Source organism: Colletotrichum spaethianum, assembly GCF_022836535.1.
Source record: "Colletotrichum spaethianum MAFF 239500 DNA, contig45, whole genome shotgun sequence".
NCBI classification, from domain to species: Eukaryota; Fungi; Ascomycota; class Sordariomycetes; order Glomerellales; family Glomerellaceae; genus Colletotrichum; species Colletotrichum spaethianum.
In genome coordinates, this window is record NW_026054815.1 from 168,674 (window position 1) to 191,541 (window position 22,868).

At 51.2% G+C, this 22,868-nt stretch overlaps 6 protein-coding genes across 6 annotated transcripts; 2 read left to right on the top strand and 4 right to left on the bottom strand.

Annotated features, from left to right (window-relative positions):
• Positions 1–187: 187 nt before the first annotated feature.
• On the bottom strand, positions 188–1,696 carry ColSpa_11335 (uncharacterized protein; the record flags this gene model as incomplete). Its single annotated transcript, XM_049277547.1, has 1 exon — positions 188–1,696. One exon carries the CDS (start codon positions 1,694–1,696, stop codon positions 188–190), a length of 1,509 nt encoding a protein of 502 aa, XP_049133504.1.
• A 1,261-nt stretch (positions 1,697–2,957) lies between these two features.
• ColSpa_11336 (alpha-ketoglutarate-dependent 2,4-dichlorophenoxyacetate dioxygenase) lies at positions 2,958–4,043 on the bottom strand (the record flags this gene model as incomplete). The annotated part of the gene is made up of 3 exons (XM_049277548.1): positions 2,958–3,596; positions 3,661–3,861; positions 3,915–4,043. 3 exons carry the CDS (start codon positions 4,041–4,043, stop codon positions 2,958–2,960), a joined length of 969 nt encoding a protein of 322 aa, XP_049133505.1.
• Positions 4,044–4,602: 559 nt separating this feature from the next.
• On the top strand, positions 4,603–6,208 carry ColSpa_11337 (transcriptional regulator WAR1; the record flags this gene model as incomplete). Its single annotated transcript, XM_049277549.1, has 2 exons — positions 4,603–4,848; positions 4,928–6,208. The coding sequence occupies 2 exons, from the start codon at positions 4,603–4,605 to the stop codon at positions 6,206–6,208; spliced, it is 1,527 nt and encodes a 508-aa protein (XP_049133506.1).
• A 132-nt stretch (positions 6,209–6,340) lies between these two features.
• On the bottom strand, positions 6,341–7,356 carry ColSpa_11338 (uncharacterized protein; the record flags this gene model as incomplete). Its single annotated transcript, XM_049277550.1, has 2 exons — positions 6,341–7,293; positions 7,344–7,356. The coding sequence occupies 2 exons, from the start codon at positions 7,354–7,356 to the stop codon at positions 6,341–6,343; spliced, it is 966 nt and encodes a 321-aa protein (XP_049133507.1).
• Positions 7,357–7,767: 411 nt separating this feature from the next.
• Positions 7,768–9,486, bottom strand: ColSpa_11339 (uncharacterized protein; the record flags this gene model as incomplete). Its single annotated transcript, XM_049277551.1, has 4 exons — positions 7,768–8,795; positions 8,843–9,135; positions 9,187–9,422; positions 9,478–9,486. The coding sequence occupies 4 exons, from the start codon at positions 9,484–9,486 to the stop codon at positions 7,768–7,770; spliced, it is 1,566 nt and encodes a 521-aa protein (XP_049133508.1).
• Positions 9,487–16,840: 7,354 nt separating this feature from the next.
• Positions 16,841–17,489, top strand: ColSpa_11340 (uncharacterized protein; the record flags this gene model as incomplete). Its single annotated transcript, XM_049277552.1, has 3 exons — positions 16,841–16,918; positions 16,982–17,344; positions 17,457–17,489. 3 exons carry the CDS (start codon positions 16,841–16,843, stop codon positions 17,487–17,489), a joined length of 474 nt encoding a protein of 157 aa, XP_049133509.1.
• Between the last annotated feature and the right edge of the window lie 5,379 nt (positions 17,490–22,868).

A 22,868-nucleotide genomic window follows, 5' to 3' on the forward strand; every position in this document is an offset into this window, starting at 1 on the left:
CCATGAAGCAGGAGCCATTCCGGTCCCCCCCGGGGCATTCGCCCTCAGATCGTGTGTGGGCGTCGCACTCTCTTTTGCAATCTTCACTCCTCTCCACGCTTGTCCTTAGCGAACTTCACCCTCTATCTCCAAACCCCTGCTTTCTTTCTTTACCATCCATATCGAAATCTTTGTCCTTGGCGCGGATTCAGATTTTCATCTCGTCCCAGGAATAGCTCCACAACTTTTGAATCTCAGTGCCATTTGTCACCTTGACACGGGCACCGATTCCAGCCAGAGTCTTGTTGGCATCTTTGGTCCATTGTACAGGCTTTGAGTACTTGGCACCGACGATTATGGTGTTGAGTTGAGAAAATCGACTCGTTCGGGCTTTGCAGAGGTTCTGGACCATATTCTCAACTGCGCGCTTGTATATTACGGCCTCGAGGCTGCGGGCGGTCATCCTTCTTCTGCGAATTGGGAAAGGGATCAAAGCAAACGAGGCATCGACGAACAGTTTCTCTAGCTGTTCTGGAAGCTTGTTGGCAAGCTTGAGTGTGGCAATATCCGTAGAGCGTTGGAGAAAGGCATCTACTTCGATGCGAAGCTCTCTTAGGTTGGTCATCTCGGGGAGACAATTGAGGATTTTCGTGCCGGAACGGAAAAAGCTTTTTGTGCCTCCAAGACGCAGTGACAACCCTCGAAGCCGAGGGCAGAACTTTGGTAAGACGGTGTTGATGCATTCCTCGGTTCCATAATCCGCAGCGTAACCTTGGGGCGCAACCTTTAGCCACTGCAGGTCAGGACAATGGCGTAAGAACTTGCAGAGGCTCGACGAAGTGCAATGGCCCACAACCAGCTTGACCGTCGTAAAGGGAAGCTTCATGTAAGGGTCGATGTCGTCCAGGTTGCCCCATATTTCCATGTCTCCGTCAAAGTCGAACACGCGGAGATTGGTAGAAGCAGTAAGAGCCTTGAAAGGATGGAAGGGTCTCGATTGGATGGTCTGAACCGGCTTTCGCAGATAGCGCTTGGTGGAAAGCTTAAGGGTCTGCAAAGCCGGTAAGAGGGCCGTGTAGAAGGACGGGCCTGACGACGAATCGGACGCCAGAGCGGCGTAGGAAGCAAGGCCTGCGGCCAGAAAGTTGTCCAACTCAACCCAGTACCAATCTATCTCGATGGTGATGTGCTTTGCCTGGTTGATGAAGAACAGGAATAAACCGAATACGCACTGGATGTTGTCAGAAGCCTTCCGGTTGCAGTGGGATCTGCTCAGGATGAGAAGTTGACGGTCCGACTGGGAGAGCTTGGACTCGTCCACTGGGGTATTAGGCCATTCGCGGAGGATGCGGTCGGAGTCAGCCTGTCGGCAACACCAGGAGTTGGTGTGAAGGCTGACGCTGCGGATCATTCGTCGGAGCGAAGGATTCTCGATGAGGCTTCTCGTAAGATAGGCGATCTCAACCTCGTCGTGAAGGACGATGTGGCGATAGAGTTCTCGCTGAGAAAGCTCGAAGGTGCGGCGGTCTGTGAAGCTGAAGTTGTGGACGAGACGATGACCGCCGATAGCAAGAGCTTGTTGAGCGATTAGGCCAACTACCTCGTTGGGCAGGTGGAAGAAGCTGAGGGGTTCCGTCGGGGCGACTGGGTCTTTCTTGGAAGGCTTGCGTGCTGGTTGGACGCGACGCTTCGCGGTCGAGGCGCTGCGTCCGCCCATCGTGGATGTTGATTTGACAGCAGAGGAAGATGAATTGATCGCCGTAAAGGCCGGGACTCTTGACCCCGTATTGCCCATGGGTGAGGATGGGAAAGAGAAGGCCACAATGCCCCGAAGTGGTGGGAAAAAGGGAATAGAAAGTCAGACACAGCTCTGGGCTGACTGCCTTAACAGTGAAGCCTGTGGCATGGGAAGTCGAAGCCGGGACAGAGTATCTGTCGCTTTCGCCCCTTCCTGGCTTCAAACCAATCCTCGCTCTTTCCTCCGCCTGTGATTGGGACTTGGAGAAGGAGGAGGAAAGACTTTCCAACCTTGGTCGTACACGTGATGTCGAAGGCGGCAGAACAAGAAGGAGCTGAAGGTGAGGGAAGCGAAAGTTCTCTTGGAAGGACCTCCGTGCTTCTATTCTCCTACTGCGACAGTGTAGCTCGGCCCCGGGAGACATGGTGGGTTGATGGTGAATGGGTAGCGGTGAGTTCACGACACGGCTGAGGCGGGATTGAGCGGCTGCTAAATCACTTCGACGATGAGTCTTGCATGGTATCGTTTCTTGCCTGGGTCTGCTGGTAGTGAAGATCTGAGCGCGTGTCCAAGGCAACGCTAGAGTAAGGTCAAGCATAACCGAGTAGACGAGGTACAATGAGACTGGTTCTTGTTTGTGTCAGTTAATGTTGAAAAACGGTGGTGTGCCTGACTGAATGGAGAGAAGAATAGTGAAATAATCCAGAGGTGAGCTTGAATGAGGTCGATGGATGCCGATCAAAGTAGAGAAATGATGGTGGAATCAGACATGAACGCAAGGTGCCGTTGCTTGTGGCCGAGTGAGTACGGCATGCGTAGATATGCCACTGGCTGGTACTTGTTGATGTTTAGATAAAAGAGAGGTAAAAGAGAACTAGGTCCTTGCGTTTCATCCTCAAGGCCTTATTTGGGACTTGGAAGGGTCAAAAAAAAGTCGCGTTTGCCGTTGGATTCGCTGCTTCAAACGGTTCGTGGTGAATTTAAGTAAATGAACCTCCTTTTCTCCGCACTCCAAGACGATCTGTTAGTATTAGCAGCGTATATCAGGAGAGTTAAAAACGATGATGTTACTTGAAGGAAATTGGCTGTTGTGCGAGATCGAGAAAACGAGGGAACAGAAAGAGGATAGAAGACGTGTAGGTTTGGTGAAAGGTAGAAAGTGAAAGGTTGAAGGAAATTTGAATTTGGGTTCCTTCTTCCAGCCCAAGTAGTTTGCCTTCTTCGCTTGGCTTCTACCTCCTCACCCAGAAAGACAGCGAAACACATCGGCCATAACCTCAGGCGCAAACGCGAAATCCCTCTCAACCTTCTCATTCAACCCCCAAGCCTCCTCACTTCCATCCAACACTGTTGCCCTCCTCATATCCCTCTTGTGAACTCCAACCACCGGCGTCCCCCGGTGAAGCGTACACGTATTGTCCCACATGATTAAGTCGCCCACCTCCTTCCACGGAATCGAGACAACGAATTTGTCTTGAGTGGCATGCTGATACAAAAAGTTCAACTTCTCCTGCCCCTCTCCCGCTTCGAGCCCTTCGATATGATGACAGTGCGACGGCACAAACAAATTCATCTGTCCACTCGGCTGATGGAGCTGTGCGACCTTGTGCTTGCTCATCGGATGGTTCTCCGGCTCGAGCTTGGCGAAGAAATCGGGACACGCCTTCTTGCGCGAGTGCCAGAACGAGTGGCCTGCGACGTAGTCTTCTTTTAGCAACTCCTGCTTCCACGACTCAGGGAGGTCGTCCCATGCCGCCCGCGTGTCTGCAAAATCCGTGTTTCCGCCGCCGTCTGAGGGCGGGATCTCATGGGCGAGGAGGATGGAGTAGCTTGCCCGCTGGGAGTTGAAGCTGCTATCGACGTGGAAGAGCGTATTCCCCTAGTCAAATGTGAGCCCAGTGTCTGCCCGGCCTTCATTCGCACGACCACTCCATGGGACGAACCTTGCTGATCTGAGCCCTAGGGTCTTTCGAGCTAATGACATTTCCATTGCCGTCAATATTGCCTTGGTCCGTCAATTCGGGAAGGCTCATTCGAGATGGCGCGCCGGTGTCTTTGCGGCGTTCAAGTTCGCCGAAGCGACTCGCAAAAGCGACATGACGCTCGTCATCTAGACCCGTTGCCGGGAACACCAAGACGCCATACTATACGTCTCAAACGTTAGTAGCCACCTCACAGGTATGCGGATTCTGATTACATGGGGATTGACCTTGGAAATGGCATCCCTGATCTCTTGGAGCACATCATTCGTCAATGGCTTGGAGAAATCGACGCCACGGACCTCTGCCGCAAAGGTCGAATGAAGGGGCTGAATCGTGAGTGACATTATGTTGACAACTTTGAGCTGCTTGATCGGTTTGCAATAGCCCAGGTGTAGTATGATTGAGACTGCACGGTCGATGAGCTAGCGAAGATTGCAGACAAAAGCCGGCTTATCACCCCAATCTCACAAGTCAATCTAGGGGTGTCCACGGCTGATTTACCTTACCCTCCCATCGTGGGGAACTTCCAGAAAACCCTCAAGTTCATATCAATGCGCAAGACCGACTCATTCTCATCGACACTCATCTCTTTGCCCCACGGACTACGTGTTGAACTTTACGTTATCTCTTCCCCACGAGTCAGTGCCTGCAACCCCATATCGACAACACCACAACAAGCTTTCAGCCGACAGGGCCTGTCCCTGTCTGTACGGCGTCGTTCGTGACCACTCAAAGACAGGCCCTTGAAGGTGCGGTTTCGGAGGGGTTCGCCCCTTGTATCTCCCACACCATCTCATCTTCATCGTCCTTTAGATCTCAACCTCGAACTCTGATTCAACATCGTATCTCGTCAGCCTCTGAATCTCGCCATTGCGGCCAGGAATCTTCGAGGCGTCCGTCAAAATGTCGTTCCTCCGGCCTCTCCTCAACCCGATCCTGGGCCCTGCGCCTCGCCAGCCAGAACCAGTCTCGACCGACACCGTCATCCAGCTTTCTGCATTGGACAGCTCCTGGATGATGCGCATGATGATCATGAGCTGGTCGATGTGCTTTCACGACGTCCTCGACCCGGACATGCTCCACTCCTCACTTTCGGAATTACTCACAGTCGGAAACTGGCGGAAGCTTGGCGGTAGACCACGGTTGACAGTAGGCCTTTTCTTCCCTGACCCTTAGGCCTCATTGCACAATATCCGAGACAACGAAGAATTCACTAATGGGTCACCAGGATGACGGTAAACTCGAGCTTCACGTACCGGAGGTCTTCCACCCCTCCCGCCCAGCAGTCCACTTCACGAGTGAGCCCAACCCTTCAAGCGTGAAATCTCATCCCCTCGCCTCAACTATCCCGTCGCTCTTCTCTCCATCCACCAACGCCCTATCACGTCCACACATCCTCGACACCCCGTCGACACTCACCCCCATCCTTGCAGGCCCTGAGGCTCCGACAACTTTCTCAGACTACACCACCACAGACCGCCCGTTGCTCACCCTGCACGTAATAACCTTCACCGACGCAACGTTCGTCACCATAACGTATCCGCACAGCATCGCGGACGGCATGGGCCGTAGGGAGCTCGTCGAAAACTGGTGTCGCGTGCTAGCGGGCAAGAGCCAAGACGTCACGCCCCTGGCAGATCTAACTTTCGACCCAATGGCGAATGTCGCAAAATCAGAGAAGCAACAGTATACCGAGCCGTTCCTATGGGAGCACAAGAGGTTACACGGCTGGGGAAAGCTGCGCTTCACCTTCAGCCTCCTGTGGTACCTCCTCACGAACCGCATCCGCCAACGAAACCTCTTCATCCCCGCCGCGTCCCTCAAGTCCCTCCGCCAACGCGCCGAAACCGACATCGCGCAGTCCCCCGAGGCTGCGACCCGTCTGAGCGACGGTGACATCCTCACGACCTGGCTCGTCCGCCTTGCTTGCTCGCACATTCCCAAGTCCTCCCCCGCCAAGCCGATTGCGATATCTACGGCCCTCGACCTCCGAGGCCGCCTGCACGAGGAGGACATGCCCTCTGACGTGGCCTACATTACCAACCTGGTGGCGTATAACTGGACGAGTACGACGGCTCTTGGATTCTTGCACGGCCCGTTTGGGAAGGCTGTCGCGCTCATTCGAGACTCGGTGAGGTCGCAGCTCACTGATGCCCAGGTCTACGCCTCAACGAGGTTGACGTACAATGCTGTTGCAGAAAGCGGGAGTACCAATCAGTTCACTGAGCCGGATGGCTTCGTTGTTTCGGTGTCGAATGTGGCCAAGGCGAGGTTTCATGAGGTCATCGACTTCAGTCCCGCTATTGTCAGGGTTGAAGGGGAAGTTGAAGAGGAAAGAACGACGCCGAGGGGGGAGATCGTATGGCAGTGCAACACGCCCCGGATGCGGATGCACCCACCTTGTCTGATTTATATCCAGGGGAAAGATCATGCGGGCAACTATCTGGCGCAGATGCTCGTTGCCGAGCGGACGTGGCGGACCATTGAAGAACTGATCAGTGAGATGTGAAACAATACCAAGTAATGGTTTGCCCAGGGAGGAGCGAAGCTTCACTTGACTGGGGCTTCTTAGCCTCACCTACATTAAGCGGTTACTCTATCTATACCCAATACACGCGCCGTACGCCTCGCTACATAATATCTAATACAACACACGAGGCACCCAAAAGGGTGCCTTCTCAACCTCAACTTCTATGCGACATTTCTCATTGAGCTCGGCACCCTCATCCGAGCACCCGACAACCTTCCGACAATGCTCCACTTCCTGCTTGCTCACACCGGCCGGATCTCTTGGAATCCATATAATTGGAGCCGGCGACGCCATCTCGGGCGGCCAGTAGGCACGGCGAGCGTAGTCGGCTGGGTACGTCTGCGTAGGGTCCGGAAGATCGCCGGGGATCATGCGTCGAAGCGTAGAAAAGTCGTCAAAAATGCCCGGATGAAGAAATCGCAGGAGCATGTTGGGCTCGATGGAAGGGTTTGGAGATACCCAATGCGAGACATAGCTGATCGGACCAGCCATCCCCCAATTCTCAACCGTCGCTTGGAGCTTCTTGGCAAGAGCGCCGGCAGACCATTCACTGACGGAGGCCATTAGACCACTGGCACCTTCTACGGCTCGACTTCCATTGACTTGATGGGCAGGTCCTTCGTCCTCGTCGATGTGGTCGAAGAAGTCGGGATACGAGGCCGTTATATCAGCATCGGTAAGGAAATCATCTTGGGGATAATCCACCATAGGCCCGCCGTCCAGCTCTTCCATCTCCAAAGCCAGAGCGCGCGGGATGTTGTATAGCAGCGGAGAGACTGCTTCTCGGAGGGAGACGTGCACTAGAGCCGTGAAGATGAGGAAACCAATCATAAGAACCATGGGAGGATACGCCGAGCGCAGGGCAAATAGGCCGATGAGACAGATTGTTGCGAGGTAAAGACCGACAAGGAGGTGCATCAGTGCACGAGGATAGACGAGACCGCGGGTGTCGATGGAGGAGTCGCTGACGTAAAGGAGGTTATACTTGTAAACAAGGTAGATGAGGTACAGGCCGACGGTGGCAAAGCCGAGAACGACGGGTGCGATGCAGGAGTAGCTAATGGCTGTTGACGATCAGCACCAATAATCAACAAGCTTGCGAGAACCAACTTACCGATGACACCCATGTTGGTGAAGACGGGGAACACCGCCCCCAGTGCATCGGACGTTCCCTGTGCCAGATTCGGAAAAGCCCACGGGGGTTGTCAAAACCTTTGGCCATGATATGATGGCGGAAAACGTCGAATGCCCGGAGAAGGGATGCAGCACCAACGGCCAAACACTGGATCAGAATATAGGATATGTAAAAGTTGGAGGACTTGGGTAGATTATCGGCCAAGAGGTCTTTGGCTGAGAGAGGGTTTTTGAGGACCTGGGCTAGGGCCCCTGATGCCGCCGACGTAAGGGTTGTGACGAGAAAGACTTGGACGACTTGGAATGCGAAATAGGCGTGTTGGACGAATAGTTCGATCAGGGATAGAGATGGTATTCCGGCAAGTCTAGCGCAGCCTTTACAAAAATTAGTGTGGACATAGCGGTCAGCTGAGGAACAAACTCTTACCTCGTAGAAGCCATGGCACAATGGCCATCAAGAAGGACAGAGCCAAGGCAGGAAGCAAACCGCTAATAATACCGGTGACCGGGCCTGGCAGCTCAGCGATCCACGCCAGGAAGGGGAACAAATTGGCCAGAAATTTGATGTTTGAGACGGTACCAACGATCGCGGACGGAATAGACCAGAACACGATGGCAGCGGTGACAATGGCGCGCATCAAGAAGCCTCTGACAATTCGCTCGAACCACCGCATCCGAACGGAGCTCCAAACGACTTCATCAGGGCGGATACCGATGTAACGCGGGGACATGTGCAACGGCCGATTATGGGCCAGGGTTTGATATGCTCGCTCAGCATCGGCCTGGGATGAGAACTCAACAAACGCGGCAGGTAGTCGGCGACCATCGCCTTTGAGGAAGCCTCGGCGCAGCTTGTTGATCTGATGCGTCAAAGCTTTGATCCGGTTGCGAGTCCACTTGATCGTATCGACCCGACGGAAAAAGTTGGCCAGAGGCCGATGGTAAGGACGCTCGCTGGCCCCAAGCCATTGCGCGGCCACAGAGCCGTTGACATCTGGAAGGGTGGTACTCTCATGGTACGGGTAGCCTTTCTCGGCGTCGTCCGAGCGCTCGGAACCACCACTCGACGACGGGCTTGAGATGGGTTCTGGTTCAGCGGTAGCAGCGGCAACGGCGGCCTTCAACTGCTTGTTTCGCCGCTTGTTCGCCATCTTGATGAGCCGGATTTCAGCCTTCTCTAGACGCAATGCAGTCTCGTCCCGCTCTTTTACAAGCCTCTCCAGGTCACTCGTATCCCGAGGAATCCAAACGTTTTTAACGGTGTCGCCGAAGAGCTTCCGAAGGCGCGCGGCATCCTGGTATTTTGGTGGAACGCAGCTGAACATGACTGTTCGGGACGAGAGACGCTTCGAGTAGTAAGGCGACAGAAGATAGGCATGCCGCAGATTGATGTAATATATGCATTCACGGTAAATGGTGAAGAGGATAAACCCTTGGGGCACGTTAGTATATAGTAGAGACATGGGACAAGTGACCCACCGAAGAAGATCCACGCAATGATGGCATGGACGAAGAAGATGCCTGGGTTTTGCACATTACCAATGGTGATGCGATCCAACTGCGACAACCCGCCGGTGCCATTGGCATGGATTGCCATCAACGTCGGCCAAGTGATGCAGCAACCCACAAAGCAGATCAGACTGAGGACCTTCAGGTAGCGGAGGAACAGGTAGGCGTCTAACGAAGAGCGGTTGAGGATCTCCGTATCTGGGATCGCCCAGAACGGCTTCACCCAATCCAGCCATCCTTTCGGCAGCGGTGCGCATTTCTCGCTGCGCCGTGGTCAGTTGACAGTCTATGGGAACCTGCGCAAGACGACATACTGAGAAAAGAAGTCCTTGAGGATTGTGCGAGGCGAGTAGACGCGCAGACTTCTGCGACGCAGAGCCCAGAAGATGAGTAGGCAGACGGCGGTATAGATGAGCACAGGTACAAGAGTGCTGACAAGAGACATCAGCGAAGACGAGTCAGAATCGTCCAACTGCAGCTTGCTCACGGTTCCGCCCGTCGAGTTGTCGCGCGCGGAACCGACTCGGCCATCACCTCCGCCATCGAGAGGCTGCTCACGGTCAGTTGGAGGCCTCAGGGGACGGCAGTCGTCGGGGATGTCTTACAATACCCATCGTACCGGACCCTACACAACATGTCTTGCTTGAAGCACTCGGTCCCTAGTTGGAGCCTGCTAGGCGACGTCGTGGGATTGATATCGAGCTTGCGGTCGAACAGCGAAACGTGCTGACGGTAGCTGTCTGACAATGCACTCTGGGCATGGGGAAATCGCCTTGATACGATCTGGCAAAACTTCCCCCGCGCCGCAGACTTGCAGGCTTAGCGCTGTGGCCGATCGAACGGGTCATTGACGGTGGCTGGCCTGGTGGCCGTTGCCGTTGGCCGTCTGCGATGGTCAATTTTACTGGCCACCTTGGATTGGCGTGGCTCCTCTGCGTTGAAGATCACCAATACCAAGACTCGGTCGGCCCAAGCGATGGAACGTGCACACCGACAGTTGGGCTAGCGTCCCTTTCTGATTGTTGGGGAAATCTGCTGATTGATCGAGTTCGGATGACAATGGACGGTTCGATGGCCGATGACAGGCAGCCGGACAAAGAGGCAAAAGAAAACGTGCACAGGAGGTGGATGGCGACTTGGAGGCCTTGGTTTGCCGGTCCCTAGCAGCCCCACTTTCACCGTCCAAGATGGGTCCAGACCCGCCTATGGGAAGATCCAACGGCTCCGCCCATTGGCTGCCTCCGAGACACCCTAATCCGCCTCTATCCATTGGATCTAGAGGAGAAGCGCTAGTCCCGATTGACTTTCAAAGAGAAACAAGCGTCCAGGGGTCTTGCTGACAGCATCACCAGCCTGTTTGATTACGAAATCCCTTGCTCGGAGACGGATGGTTGAGCCGCGACGCGCAAGGGGCTCGAGAAACAGAGGAGCGGGAGCATCATACCCACTTACTCGGGCAAAATGCAGAGAAATCGAGGATAATACCGTACTTTGGCCCCCATCGGAGATTACAATCGGACCCACTCCTTCCAAACTTTAACTCTCCAGCAGCTGCGGAGCCGGTTCCGGTCTTGCAACTCCGAGGGGATCGGCAACGTCTCTTTCAACATTCAGCTGCCCTCAACTTGAATTTGACCTGCCATTCGCTTGACAGCTTCGGCTGAAACTGAACCACCTAACTCCAGGATTCACCGAAGAATCTATTCAATTCTTGATTCGCCAACAACAGGTTGAGTAGTTTGTCCCCGAGTCAGGATGCTTGGCCTAGTCATCGAGATCATCCTTTGGATAAGCTTGTTTAATAAAGTAACTAACGAGGCTTCGGTGCCGAGAGATTGGATCCGGATGCCCTGGTAATAACAGTGCGTGGTTAATCTTGTTATGTGTAATATCGCCTTTGGTCTCTGTTCGTGAGCTGCCGGTAACGGAGTTGGCCGCCGGTGACTTATTGTTGGTCCATCGTTGCAGGCGGCCCATAAGCCATGCTTTGCGAATGATGAGACAGTCTGGACCATGCATCTTAGAGACTTGTTTCAATGTCAGGATCTAGCTGCAACTGTTGAGCTATATAATAGGCCTGAAGATCTGCTTGCGTAGACAAAGCCAGTGTTCAAGAGTTGCCAAGGGGAAACATTAGCTCCGTAGCTGATCATGAGAAAAGAATAGCATACACCTTAGTACTGACCCAAAATCAAATGATCCACGCCGTAATGTGTTGATTACTATGCTTGGCACACTGACAAGTCACCTTAACAAGTCCAACCCAAATATCGCTAAGGGGTAGGCAGCCGTCACATGTACGAATGTGAAACGTGGGAACTCTGATAGTCTGGCCGTCACAAATTCAAGATGATGATAGGCGGTACTTCCGTTGGAAGAGCTGGAGAAGAACTGGCCTAATTTGTCAGCTGACGCGCACGCGATGTTGCTGGCAACGGAGTGAGATGATTAAACTAGCGTGATGAGGGTGTTACCCAACTTGCCACACGAGCGGTATTTTACGACCCAATCAGACGCCAACCTGAGGAACATAACCTCATAGCTTTCTTCATATCAAAAATTTCGACAATGAAAACTTCTTGTCGCCATGTTTGAGATGAGTTTGCTCGATTAGATCAGCCAGTGCAAAAAATCATATGTGGGGAGTTTTGCAGTGAACTCTAAGCTTTGAAGAAGGTTTGGGTACTATGGACATGGTGATAACGTTCGCTGATCCTTATGAATAGAACGCCAATATCCTAGTTGGCCGCTGATGAGTTCATTACTTGTGCAGAGTAGACCTTGCCGGACTCGAATTACCAGGTTGCGTACCGCTTCCATCGCAAATCGGGCAATGTGGCAAACAGAGCATGATATCAGGCGCTGAAAGAGCTAATCTGCAAATCTCATGCCATTCTGCACGCTGAACCAGCCACGTGTTCAGCCGGGTGCGCTTGTTCAGTCCGAAAAGAAATAAGTCCGGGCAGACAGGCCCACACACTTTGCTTGATGCTAGGATTAGCTATTATTTTGCAGAATAATTGTTATCACCGCGTTTCCTTACCTGCTGACGTAGAAGAAACAAGCAAGAGATTGACCCTCCATCATGATAGTGTCTTTCATTTCTATAGTCCTGGATCATTTGACGTGCGAGCAGCTTTCGGTTATGTTCCTTGACTTCATTGCCCCCGAAGCCTTGCATACTTGCTACAACAATTACGTCTAACGCTGGCCTAGCCAAGAAGCCTCGTCTCAACTCGGTTAATAAGTGCAAAAAGACTCGAGGTAAAATGCATATCAGATCACTTTAAATTGAGAAGAAGCCTCTCCACTAATTGAATCCATGCTGAGTTGTAATAATGACGATTCCGTACCAAATTAGCTTAGGTTCGGGTTTTATCGCATTACGGTAACTTCGCTTGCAAGCCTTATAACAGACAATTCATCAAACATCACAACAATTAGCGACAGCGGGCTGAAATATTGCCTCATTGCCCCGCGTTGCAATCAAATGTCCTCAATAGGAGTTAGCGGTGCTTAGGAGAGAACAACTCACACCTGCAGTGATTTGTAGCTGCTTGCTGCAAAACCCTAAATAAGCAGATTCCGAAGATGGACAAGAAAATTGAGGCGGACAAATCCTTCATTCGAAGAAGGTAGGGGTGACTATCGGGGGAGGGCGCGTGGATACTTCGTGATCAGCGTCGTCGAACGTTGCCTAATCACAGGAGCTGGTCCAGTCGTTGCTTTATGTTTGACATAGGAATTCTATGCTGAATGCCAGCTCATCATCCTTTGCAAGGTCAGGTGCCGATGCAAACTTTTCGGATTGGGCCTCTAATTTCCTTGGATTCTGAATCTTTCTCTTGGGAAGGACGACCGGTGAGGCCCAGTACGATGATATTGACATCTTTGACGAATGGATATCCACGCACCGGAAGAGACTTCTGTTTTGAGATACACATCACCGATGAGTGGCTGTGGCGTAAGGCGTCCCGCGAAAAGCGAGTAGAGGCTGGAGCCAATGGGCATATCTGCACTTTGTCTTTCGCCGGTTTTAAGGACTTGGGCATTTAGGCGCCCAGCCGCAATGGCCTAAAGCCTCCTGCTACAAGAAAATGCCGCGTTCGATCATCAGAGAAGATTACGCTGTTGACCGCTGTTGACCGCTGGCGACAAACCCGACTACTTTGCTTTTACCCTGTTGGCTACGCTCGGCCGAAATCCAAAGAACAGATCTAAATGGTTCGGTCTATATAATAACATAAATTGGCGTTAAGTACATGACTAGGACTATTGAACAACGCCGTACACCTCAAAAAGCATAAGAACGACTTACTGAGACTTCAACACACCCCTTATTGGCTTGACTTGAGTTGAGCTGGCTCACTGAATTAACGAGATTCGGTTATCGTGAAATTCTAGATATTGACTCCTAATATGCTGAGCTTCTGATCGGGTTTCATCAGTACTGTAATCATGCGCCCAGGATTATTGAAATACAGAGCAACGCAGCCTCGCTCTGCATGCCTTAGCTCGGGTGTGTGTCCAATATGACCAGCATTCCCACCCTCAAAATCTTGAGTCGGGGCTACTTTCGCGCTTGGCTAGCTGCATTCCTCACGTACCTGAGAACTCGAGAATTCAAATTAGTACCTCAAAATAAATTTCTGCATTCCGATGTAGCAGGCACTCAGCTCTCTAGATATGATAGCAGTATTTTTCCATTATTTTGATCTCCCTGGGAATGCAACAAACCCGAGGCCCAGTGAATCTCGTTGAATCGCACCGGCTTAATATCACCGTATTTTCTGTGATAATGGTTGTTTACCTGCCATGCGATCTTAGTCATGGACAGTGCGGGGCCAACATCAAAACGTAGTTGACTGGCAGCCTTGTTCGCCTACGCATGTACTACTGTACATGAGGCCCTACAGGATCATGTCATGATGATGAGTGATGGCCAATGACGGCAGTAATGCGTTACCTTCAACAGCAAGTAAGAGTGACTTGCAGGGAAGTGGCTTGGAAGAAATAAACATAATGTACAGCCTTTGGGGAGTACACCAGCACGGGGTGTTTGCTGTTAGTTGGTGCTTGCCCCTCAACGAGATGAATGTCCAGCTTGGCCTGTCTTCCCGCAGCCCCATAAGAACATCAAATGTATTACTTGAGGGAGGGGGGATACATACACCCTGCTTCCAGTATTCAAGCAAGCTCCCGAATCTTTTCGTTGCACAGCGCCGGCTGTATCCATACACTGTACGCTCTTCGTAGATCGCTCAATTGCTGGGCGGTCCCACGCATTGCATGCTTGATTTTGCAGCCTGCCCCCCTTTCCCCATCCCCTCCCTCCCCCATTTCGCCCATTTTCTCTGCAGCGAGATTCTTACTTGTTTGGTCTTGTGATTAAGATCTCACCATTTCTGTGGCTAACCATCGAACCGGTGTCATCGCTGACAAGGCATGAGTTCGTGTCAGCGTTATCTTAACCCAGACACAATGGTTCAAGTCCACTTCTCATTTTCAAGCCCAGTAATCTAGCTTCGCTTTGAAAAACATACCAAACCAGCCGATGTGATACTCACGAAGGGTTTATCGACTAGAACAAGAGCGTTCGAGTTGGAATTCTAAATCTAATTTGTTCCAGAAGGGCGTCATCGACATCCTTAGCTACTAACAGAAAACGATCAGAGTGAAAACTTACATGTGTTGAGGATTTATTGTTGATTAACGCTGATAGGAGGAAGTCTACCTGGGGAGTTGCTTCTTGTTGCCTTTGTCGTCGCATGGCGTATATGTAATTAACAGCTTACTGCCCCTCACCATTTTCTTCTTTGCCCCTACTGCCTTAGAACCAACCAAATATCTACACAGCCGACCGTGGAACTTTCTCTTTGTTGTTGGGCCATTAAAAAGGGGGGTGATAATAGTTCATCAATAGCCAATTGCGCTGTCTGGTCCAGATATCAAGTGACCAGCTTTCATACGAACGAAGCCTTTGCCCACCACCGTCCGCCCCGGCCGATCAACTTCGGCAGCCCTATCGCGACACACCACCTGTAGATACCCAACGGGGTAGTCAGACGCATCGAATATCTAGAGCGACTGTCTTGGGATGCTTGAACCAGGACGCCTATATCAGATAATTGATAAGAAGTAGAGGGCATCCTACAGTCCCCAGCACCATGGTACTTCACTTCGGCTTCAGGCCAAGATCCTGGTTTTTTTTAATTCCCACATTCTCGAACATTTTGCTGATATTGCAAATTGCCAGTAGCCACGCAAAAGATATGCCTTTTTATGGACTTGCGTATGTAGCATTTGTGTCTTTCGAGCCTCACCGAGCCCGATGGATTTTGCTTTGAAACCTAACCAATTCCGTAGTGCTATTGTGGACAAGGGGGTATGACGGTTGTTATTGACCCCTGTGTCCATTGCCATTCTCCCCGTTGCTCTCGTTGCAGGGTTGAAAGAGTCTCAACTCGTTATCAATACCACTGGTGGAAATCTAACCGCTGCGCACACACCAGCGAGTGAGATAGTCGGTTCACGGTGCAACGATATTGAACTGAAGAAGTTACGGAAATTGACTGAATCCTTCAGGAGCTAGTAGGAGCATTGGGAGATACCCAAGCGCGGGTTTAAGGTGAGCATCGTGTTGTCTATCAGTTATACGAGACTCAAGCACGTGGAAAGCTTCTGACATCCTAATGAGACCTTTGGTTATCAGATTCCCAATGAACCCTGCCTTAGTGCAGGCGCCACTGGCCCCTGAAGACACACTTCTACGACTACAGGTAGAAACGGCCGGTGCGGAGCCGTCAACACGTACCGACCAACAGCACAGCGGGCCGTTTTCATGGCCAAGGAGATTCTACCAACGTCAGAATATCTCGTTCGACTGGGAGAACTCGCCGTGGATCAAGCGTCGGGAAGCGGCCGATATACCCACGGAAGATGACATCACTTTCTTCTTAGTCACAGACGAGGACTCAGTACAAGATCAATACAGAATCGATGCCGTTCTTGACGTGTGCCATGGAATATCGCTGAAGGAACTTGTTGATGGGACGATCACCTGCCCCCCCAACCCGATTGCTTTCCTTATCGATGGCTGCGCTATTGGAGAAGAACCCCTTTTCCGACAGCCAGTGAAAGGTCTCAACGGGAAAATGCTACTCACCCAACTTCTCAAAGACGTGAGTAAATGTGTTTCCTTTGAGCCATTGGGTTTTGAGCTAACATTTTGAAAGCGTTATGGTGCCGTGGACGACGATTCTGGCGTTGCGGATGCCGAACGACGATTGTTGTAAGCAGAACAGAGGACGTCGTCCACTTTACTATTCTTGATAAACCACTGCTAACCATTGTACTGTGAAAGATACATCACTGACCTTGATCGCTGGACCATTCTGGCTCTCGTCGGATCAGCGCCGGAGTCACTTGCACGTCTCCTAGGCGACTTTATGTTGAAGTATTTTGGCTCGAGATCCTCAATTGGTGTTTCCTTCTCGGTACGTGACCCTTCAGGGCTACAAGGCTTCTGAAACGTTCTGACCTGAGTCACAGACTGACGGCCCTGAGACATTTGCCCTCGAATTTTCCTTTCCAATCCGGGCGTGGCGGTCGACAAAAGGTCTTATGAAGGATGTCCGTACTCGAAAATCGGACGGGCAGCCGCTGAGATCATCCACGGACATGTCCAAAATAAGAAAACTTGCTGGTCTCCAGCAAGATGCAGGCATGGTTGCAGGACTGTATGGTGGCCACATTTCATGCATGGTGACTGGATACGATCAATGGAGGTGGACTGGGATTCTGATACTAGACACTTGGTTTGAGCAGTTCTTCGACAATCCAACACCTGATTCTGTTGCCAGATACCAGAACGATTTAGAAGATGGAATGCTCTGGGACCCATTGAGTCGTGGCAGAGATGAAGCAGCAAAGACTTCGTGGTTTCCACGTCCATTCTTCATTAGGATCATGGAGGTTAGGTTGGCTCAGGTCAAGCACGAATGGGAGGGGACCATTGAAGAACTTGAAAAGATTATCAAGAGACTGGTACGTGCTGAAAATCACGCTTTTTGCATAGACAAAACCTCTAACGTCATAGTTTTACCGCAGATTATGAAACATAAGACTTTCTTGAGCCAAATGCAAATGGCAGAAATGAGAGAATGGATGGCGTCTGACGCTGAGGAGGAGTTCAGCGAACTTGAGCTCGCCATCTGCGACCTTAAAGATTCATTGAGAGAGCCAGAGAATGAGCTTCAAGAGAGCATCAGGAGCGGGCAAATCTTCATGGAGACGGACGTCAATTATTTTCTGGCTAACGACGGTAGTCCTGGAGATGTCACGGCTTGTTTCCCTCACTTGACACAAGTCCGCAAAACCTTGGTAGAGCTGCACCAGCTGCATCCGAGAATCGGCATTATGCAGACAACCTGCAAAGAGATGCTTGAGGACTCGTATAGAGCACGTAAAAGGGTATGTAACTACAGCTTCTAACCGGAATTCGAGGTGTCTTGTGGTTGGATACATCAGCTAATTTCCCATCAGTACACCCTTCGTCTGCAAATCAGTACGATCAGTTCAACAGCCGTCACGCACAACGTTCCACCTGTTCATGTAACTGTTTTTCTTCCAACACCCAACGACGCCCGGGTAAACACATGGATGGCAAGAGTAAGAACTTGGAACACTGAGAACATATTATCTGTGCAAGATTCTGACTATCAATACCCAACAGTTGACCGGCCCATTGATAATTACTGGCGGGATTTACAGCTGCGACGGAATCATCACTTGCAAACGAACTTGGCAGAATTTTGTGCTTACCTACCTCGCTCTAACTTTGGTTTTATCTTTGATACAGGGACTTTTGATGCTAGTAAGCAACCGCTGGGGGCGAACTCAGAAGGTATTCGCGGCTTCGGCAGGATTGCAAACGCAGCAGGAAGCAAGCAGGTGCCCCAACACGGACGACGGTGACGCGTCCGACAAGCTTGGAGTTGCTGCTCAGGATCCAAAGTCTTTTGCAAGTACCATCGGCTTTCGTGCGAGCGAAGAAGACAATCAAGCTGTACTGGCCCACCGGAACCGGTTACAAAACCAGTTGAATGCTAAGCAACCCGAAGCAAGACATGACCCTGTACCACTGCAATCACTTCCATCACTGCCGCCGGTACTAGAAACAGACGGCTAACGACTTGCTTGCGTCACTCTTGTATTATGACAAGTGTGAGGCTCGGGTTCCCGGAGGATAATAGCCGCAAGCATGTACATTAAAGCCACACTCATATTCCAGTACAAGCACCGTGAAGGTAGCTAAACGATGTATCGGCAACAAGCATTGAAAAAACATGAAAACACAAGATTGTTCCTCTCAACGTGACTCAAAGTGCGGTCGCAGCAACTAGGCAGGGTTCCGCTACTCATCATGAGCTGGCCGCTACCGGAATTAGGTAGCATGCACTACCCAAGTCTCCTTGGTACTAGCCGGTGGCCATGATGCATCAAGTCCTGGTTACCACAAGACCAGCCAGACCATTAACCATCCGAACACTCAGGCTCCGGCTAAGTGGCACAATGCCGCAGTCTCAAAACTTGGTGCTACGAACAATAGGCATCGCGCGTAGGCACACATCAACGTCTTGTTCAGTACATTTAGCAGGGCGGGCCGTGGAAATTCCTCGGCCAAGATCGAGCGGTTTAAAACACGTGGCTTAAGCGAGGAACCAGCTTGTGACTCAGCCTGGTCTGTAGTTCAGAGTATTTCAGTATTTCATTAACCGAAAAAACGGCAAGAGAAAACATGCCACAATTGCTAGTGGATAAAAAGTAGAGTGACCAGGCAACTATCGGCTTCCAACATGACATACGGCCTGTAGGTCATGGAGGTAATTTCCGTTCTGCACGTTGCTTGTCCTGGATAAGCAGACATCTTGATGTCGTATGACGGGCCGAACAGGGGCGTGCTTCGTAGGCTCCCCCCTATGCACCATGTACCCTAGGAGCTGAAAAGTCACCAGAACGCCCCCCGGAAAGGGAGGGGAAAAGAATAGACTTCGTAAGCCCGACAGAACCAGTGGACTCAAGTCTTCAACGTCGTCATCCCGGTCAGGTGTTGAGTTGACGCCGAAGAGAAGCCAGTCATGGGGCATCGTAGTTGGTCCGGACAAAAGGCAGGATTCTAATGGATGTAAGACTCCCACTGAGCCTTGAAGGTCGTTTGGGTACCCGAGACCCCCCACACGACAGCCTTCATAGGTACATCGTCGCTCGAGTCGGTCACATGGGCGCGGGTTGTTCTACCACTGGTCCTTGGTCCACGGCCGCCTTGTTGGCAAAGAGTTGCGTGTGCGGTGATGCCCAACCCCAAGCGGGAGGGAGATTTCGGTGAAGGAAAAACGTGTCTCTTGGGAGTTGAGATCGTCATTCCAATGAGGTCAATTGCACGGTGTCTTCCCTCGATCGTGATCAATTTGGTGGTGTTGTGACTCGTCGTCTCCTTACACAGCCTCAAGTAATTCCCGATGTCGGAGCAATCCTATTTCCCTGAGATACCGAAGCGAGAGCATGCTACACTGTGAGTAACGTTGCTCCCATAATGCAACCTGCATCGAAAAAGCTGTACGTCGTGTTGCCGACGGATAGCTCGCCAAACATGAGTGGTTGTAGACGGATACGTAAACGATAAGACCAAGTATCACGGCTGCATCCAGAGTGGTGGCGCGGGTAAGATTGGGTTGTCGCAAGGAGAAAAGAAGAGGGCTGTGATATAAGGCAACCGAAAGGCAGCCGAGCTAAGACAGTGTGAATGCAACTTCGAGAGGCCTACTACTCCACGTGCAGCATTGGGCTGCATCGCATATCATCACAGAATGATAGACAAGCCAAAGGGTTTTTATTACACACCGTCCACTCTCTTGGTTGAGTAGCTGGGAGGGGGGACAAGACACCAAAAGCAGATGCCTCCATTGGTGCCACGCCGCCGGGCGAACCCTTCATGTTGCAATGTAGATAAGGCGCGAAGCTGGTGTCGACCAGCACAACGACACTTATTTGGTAACCATCATCAGTCTCTCCGTGAGCAAGATTCGTGTCTTGCAAGTGCGAAGGGTGGGACGAATGTCGTCAGAACCAGTTGCACGATGTAACGGCCATGGAGAGAAGGATGGCATCTTCCAGGCGGCTGGTAGGGAGGGAGCGGGGCCGTCGCCTTCTCATTACGCGCTGCGAGATACATATCACATGATCACTGATTAGATAAGTGATAAATATTGCTACTAAGGATTTGTCGTCTCAGGTAGTTCCCGCTTTCCCTTGCACAACGTAAGAGATGCAAGCGTCCTTTCCCCCATGCACACACAACTTTGTTTCTGGGATGACCGCCTCGGTATGCCAGCCCCTTTGAGCCCGTCACCCAGGGCTTAGCCGCTGTTTTTGCTGAGCAGTAGCTGCGCCTGAAGAGACACCACACGAATGCGTACCCCGATCGCGGTTTCCATAGATGAGTTCATTCTTTCTTGGTCGCGTTCCTTGCAGACCAGTATTAATTACAGATGGCTGAGTGAACGCTAGTATTTTTCTTGAGCTTGTTTAAGACAGGGGACTTTTAATTACTACCCCTATTATGACAGGCCGACGGTCAGGTGACCGTCGTCGGTCTTTCTGTTGGGGTAGATCTCCGGACTCTTTTCCATTGAGCATGCAATGTAGCGGTCACTCAAGGGATCAAATACTGGCGTGTTTTGCCATACGCCCTGCAACTTCAAGAAGATCTGAGCCCCTCAAAGCTCCTATTTCGGGTTTAACAGATCTTTCTAAGCCCAATTGGCACTTTTCGAAGTTCAATTGAGCGCCCAGGGGGGGTAATCCAGCCAATCCACACAACAGCTTCCCACACCACCCTCTCGAAACCCGACGCCAACATCTCGCGCTCGCCTCAGATATCGCCTGCGAGCGTGACCGCGTGACAACTCGCTCCTTCCCATACGGTCCCGCTGCATGCTAGCTGCCAACAAGGGTGCGCTGGTGGGTTGAGACGTGACGAGGAAAGGCTAGCAGGCTGCAGGAAACGAATCTTAAGAGAAGCACGTCGTCGTCATCTGTTCCAGCTTCCTGGAACAATGGTACTTCTTCCTTTGTCTTTGCAATCACTGCTTCTCTATATTACTCCTGGAATTATATCTCTCAGCCACTGACGACCCGAGCTCTATCTAGCCCCCACGGAAGAAGTATACCTTTAGGTGGACCTGTGTGCGTATCCTCCATAGGTAGATAGGCGGATCTCAAGATACTAAATCTCTGCCCGCCTATCGCGTATCTCATTGCTAATGATATTCTTAGTGTTACTGTGGTCAAGGTGGCATGAGCATCTCCAACGAAGCGTGTATCAACTGCGGCTACGGACGCTGCGCCCGCTGTCGTGTAGATAAGCTTCAAGTCCGCCAACACCTACACGACCGACCTGATCTCTGCCAACACAGCCATACACGACAATAACACGGCGCGAAGGATATATGTTGCTCTTGGTTTTAGATTGGACTTGACTTTACCGGTGGTAGACAAAATCGATTTCGAAACTCTCGATATTGAACAACGGGCCTCGACGGAACGGAGTATCCTTATGGTCAATCGGATATCGGATACTGTAACGAACGGAAATAAACACTCTTCCTGTACGTTTTTGGAACTCGGACCGAGGGCGAACCTTCGCTCAGATCAATCAAAAGAGTTGCGGGGCAAGGAACTATCCCTGGACAGCGAGTTTTTGGTGGCCCAGCTTGAAGTGTGCTGAAGACACGAGAATAATTGCGAGGCGTTGGAGTCAATAAACGCTACAAACTGTCGAGGCACAGCTTCCAGCGTTGTGCCATCACGCTGAAGGATGATCACCCCCCCAGGATTGATTGTCCCAACGGAGCTGCCGAGATTGAAGACTGTGAAGAAGAGTGTACATGTAGGAGCATTTACATGGCCAGAGCGGTTCTTCGTTAGGGAAACAATCACGCCGCTATGGGAAAATACTCCTTTCATCAAGGCTACACTACGAGTACGAGAGACTGCCTCAGCTTTGGAAGACCCCGACGACGAAGACTTGATTCACTCTCTGAGGACCGAAGAGAACTGGGCCCCAGACAACTTTCGGATCGAATCCTTTCTTGACATCTTTTGCGGAGCAACGCTACGAAAACTACAGGATGGAGGAGAAGCTGTCCCGACGGATCGAGTGGCTTTGCTCATTGACGGTAACAATATCGGAGGCAAACGACGATTCAGGAGCTTCCTTGGAGGGATATCAGCAAAAGGGCTATTAGAGGAGTTATCAAAAAAGGTTAGTTACTCATCATAATCCTACCATCTGACCGATGAAATCTAACGTTATCAAGCGATACTTGGAGGATACGGATGTGACGGACGATAAGTTCATTGAAGCCGAGCGGCGGTTGATGTGATTTGCAATACTGTGTTTCGGCAAACATTCAACTAATATGTCTTTAGTTACGTTGACACACTCGATTCCTGGAGTATTTTGGCTCTCATTGGCACTGCACCAGAATCACTTCATCGGCCATTGACAGAGTTTATACTCGACTACATCCGCTCCAACTGCAAAATCGGAGTCTCGTTCGCAGTAAGCAAATAGCCACCGGTAAACAAGCAAAAATAGCTTACGGTTTTCTGATTTATCAACTAGACGGAAGGACCGGAGACCTTCACACTTCGATTCAGCTTACCAATCAGAGCCTTTCGGTCGACCAATAAACCAAAGAGAGATCCTCGGATAAAGAAATCCGACCAAGAACCACTACGACAGTCAACGGATATCACTTTCTTAAGGGATCTCGCCAACGCCAAGTCAGAGAGATGCACCCGAGATATGATCTATTCAAGCCATTTGAGTCTCATAGTAACGGGCTACGACCAATTCCGATGGACGGGAGTCGGTGTGGCTGAAGCTTGGTTTGAAGACAATCTTGATGACCCCTCTCCAGATACAGTGACG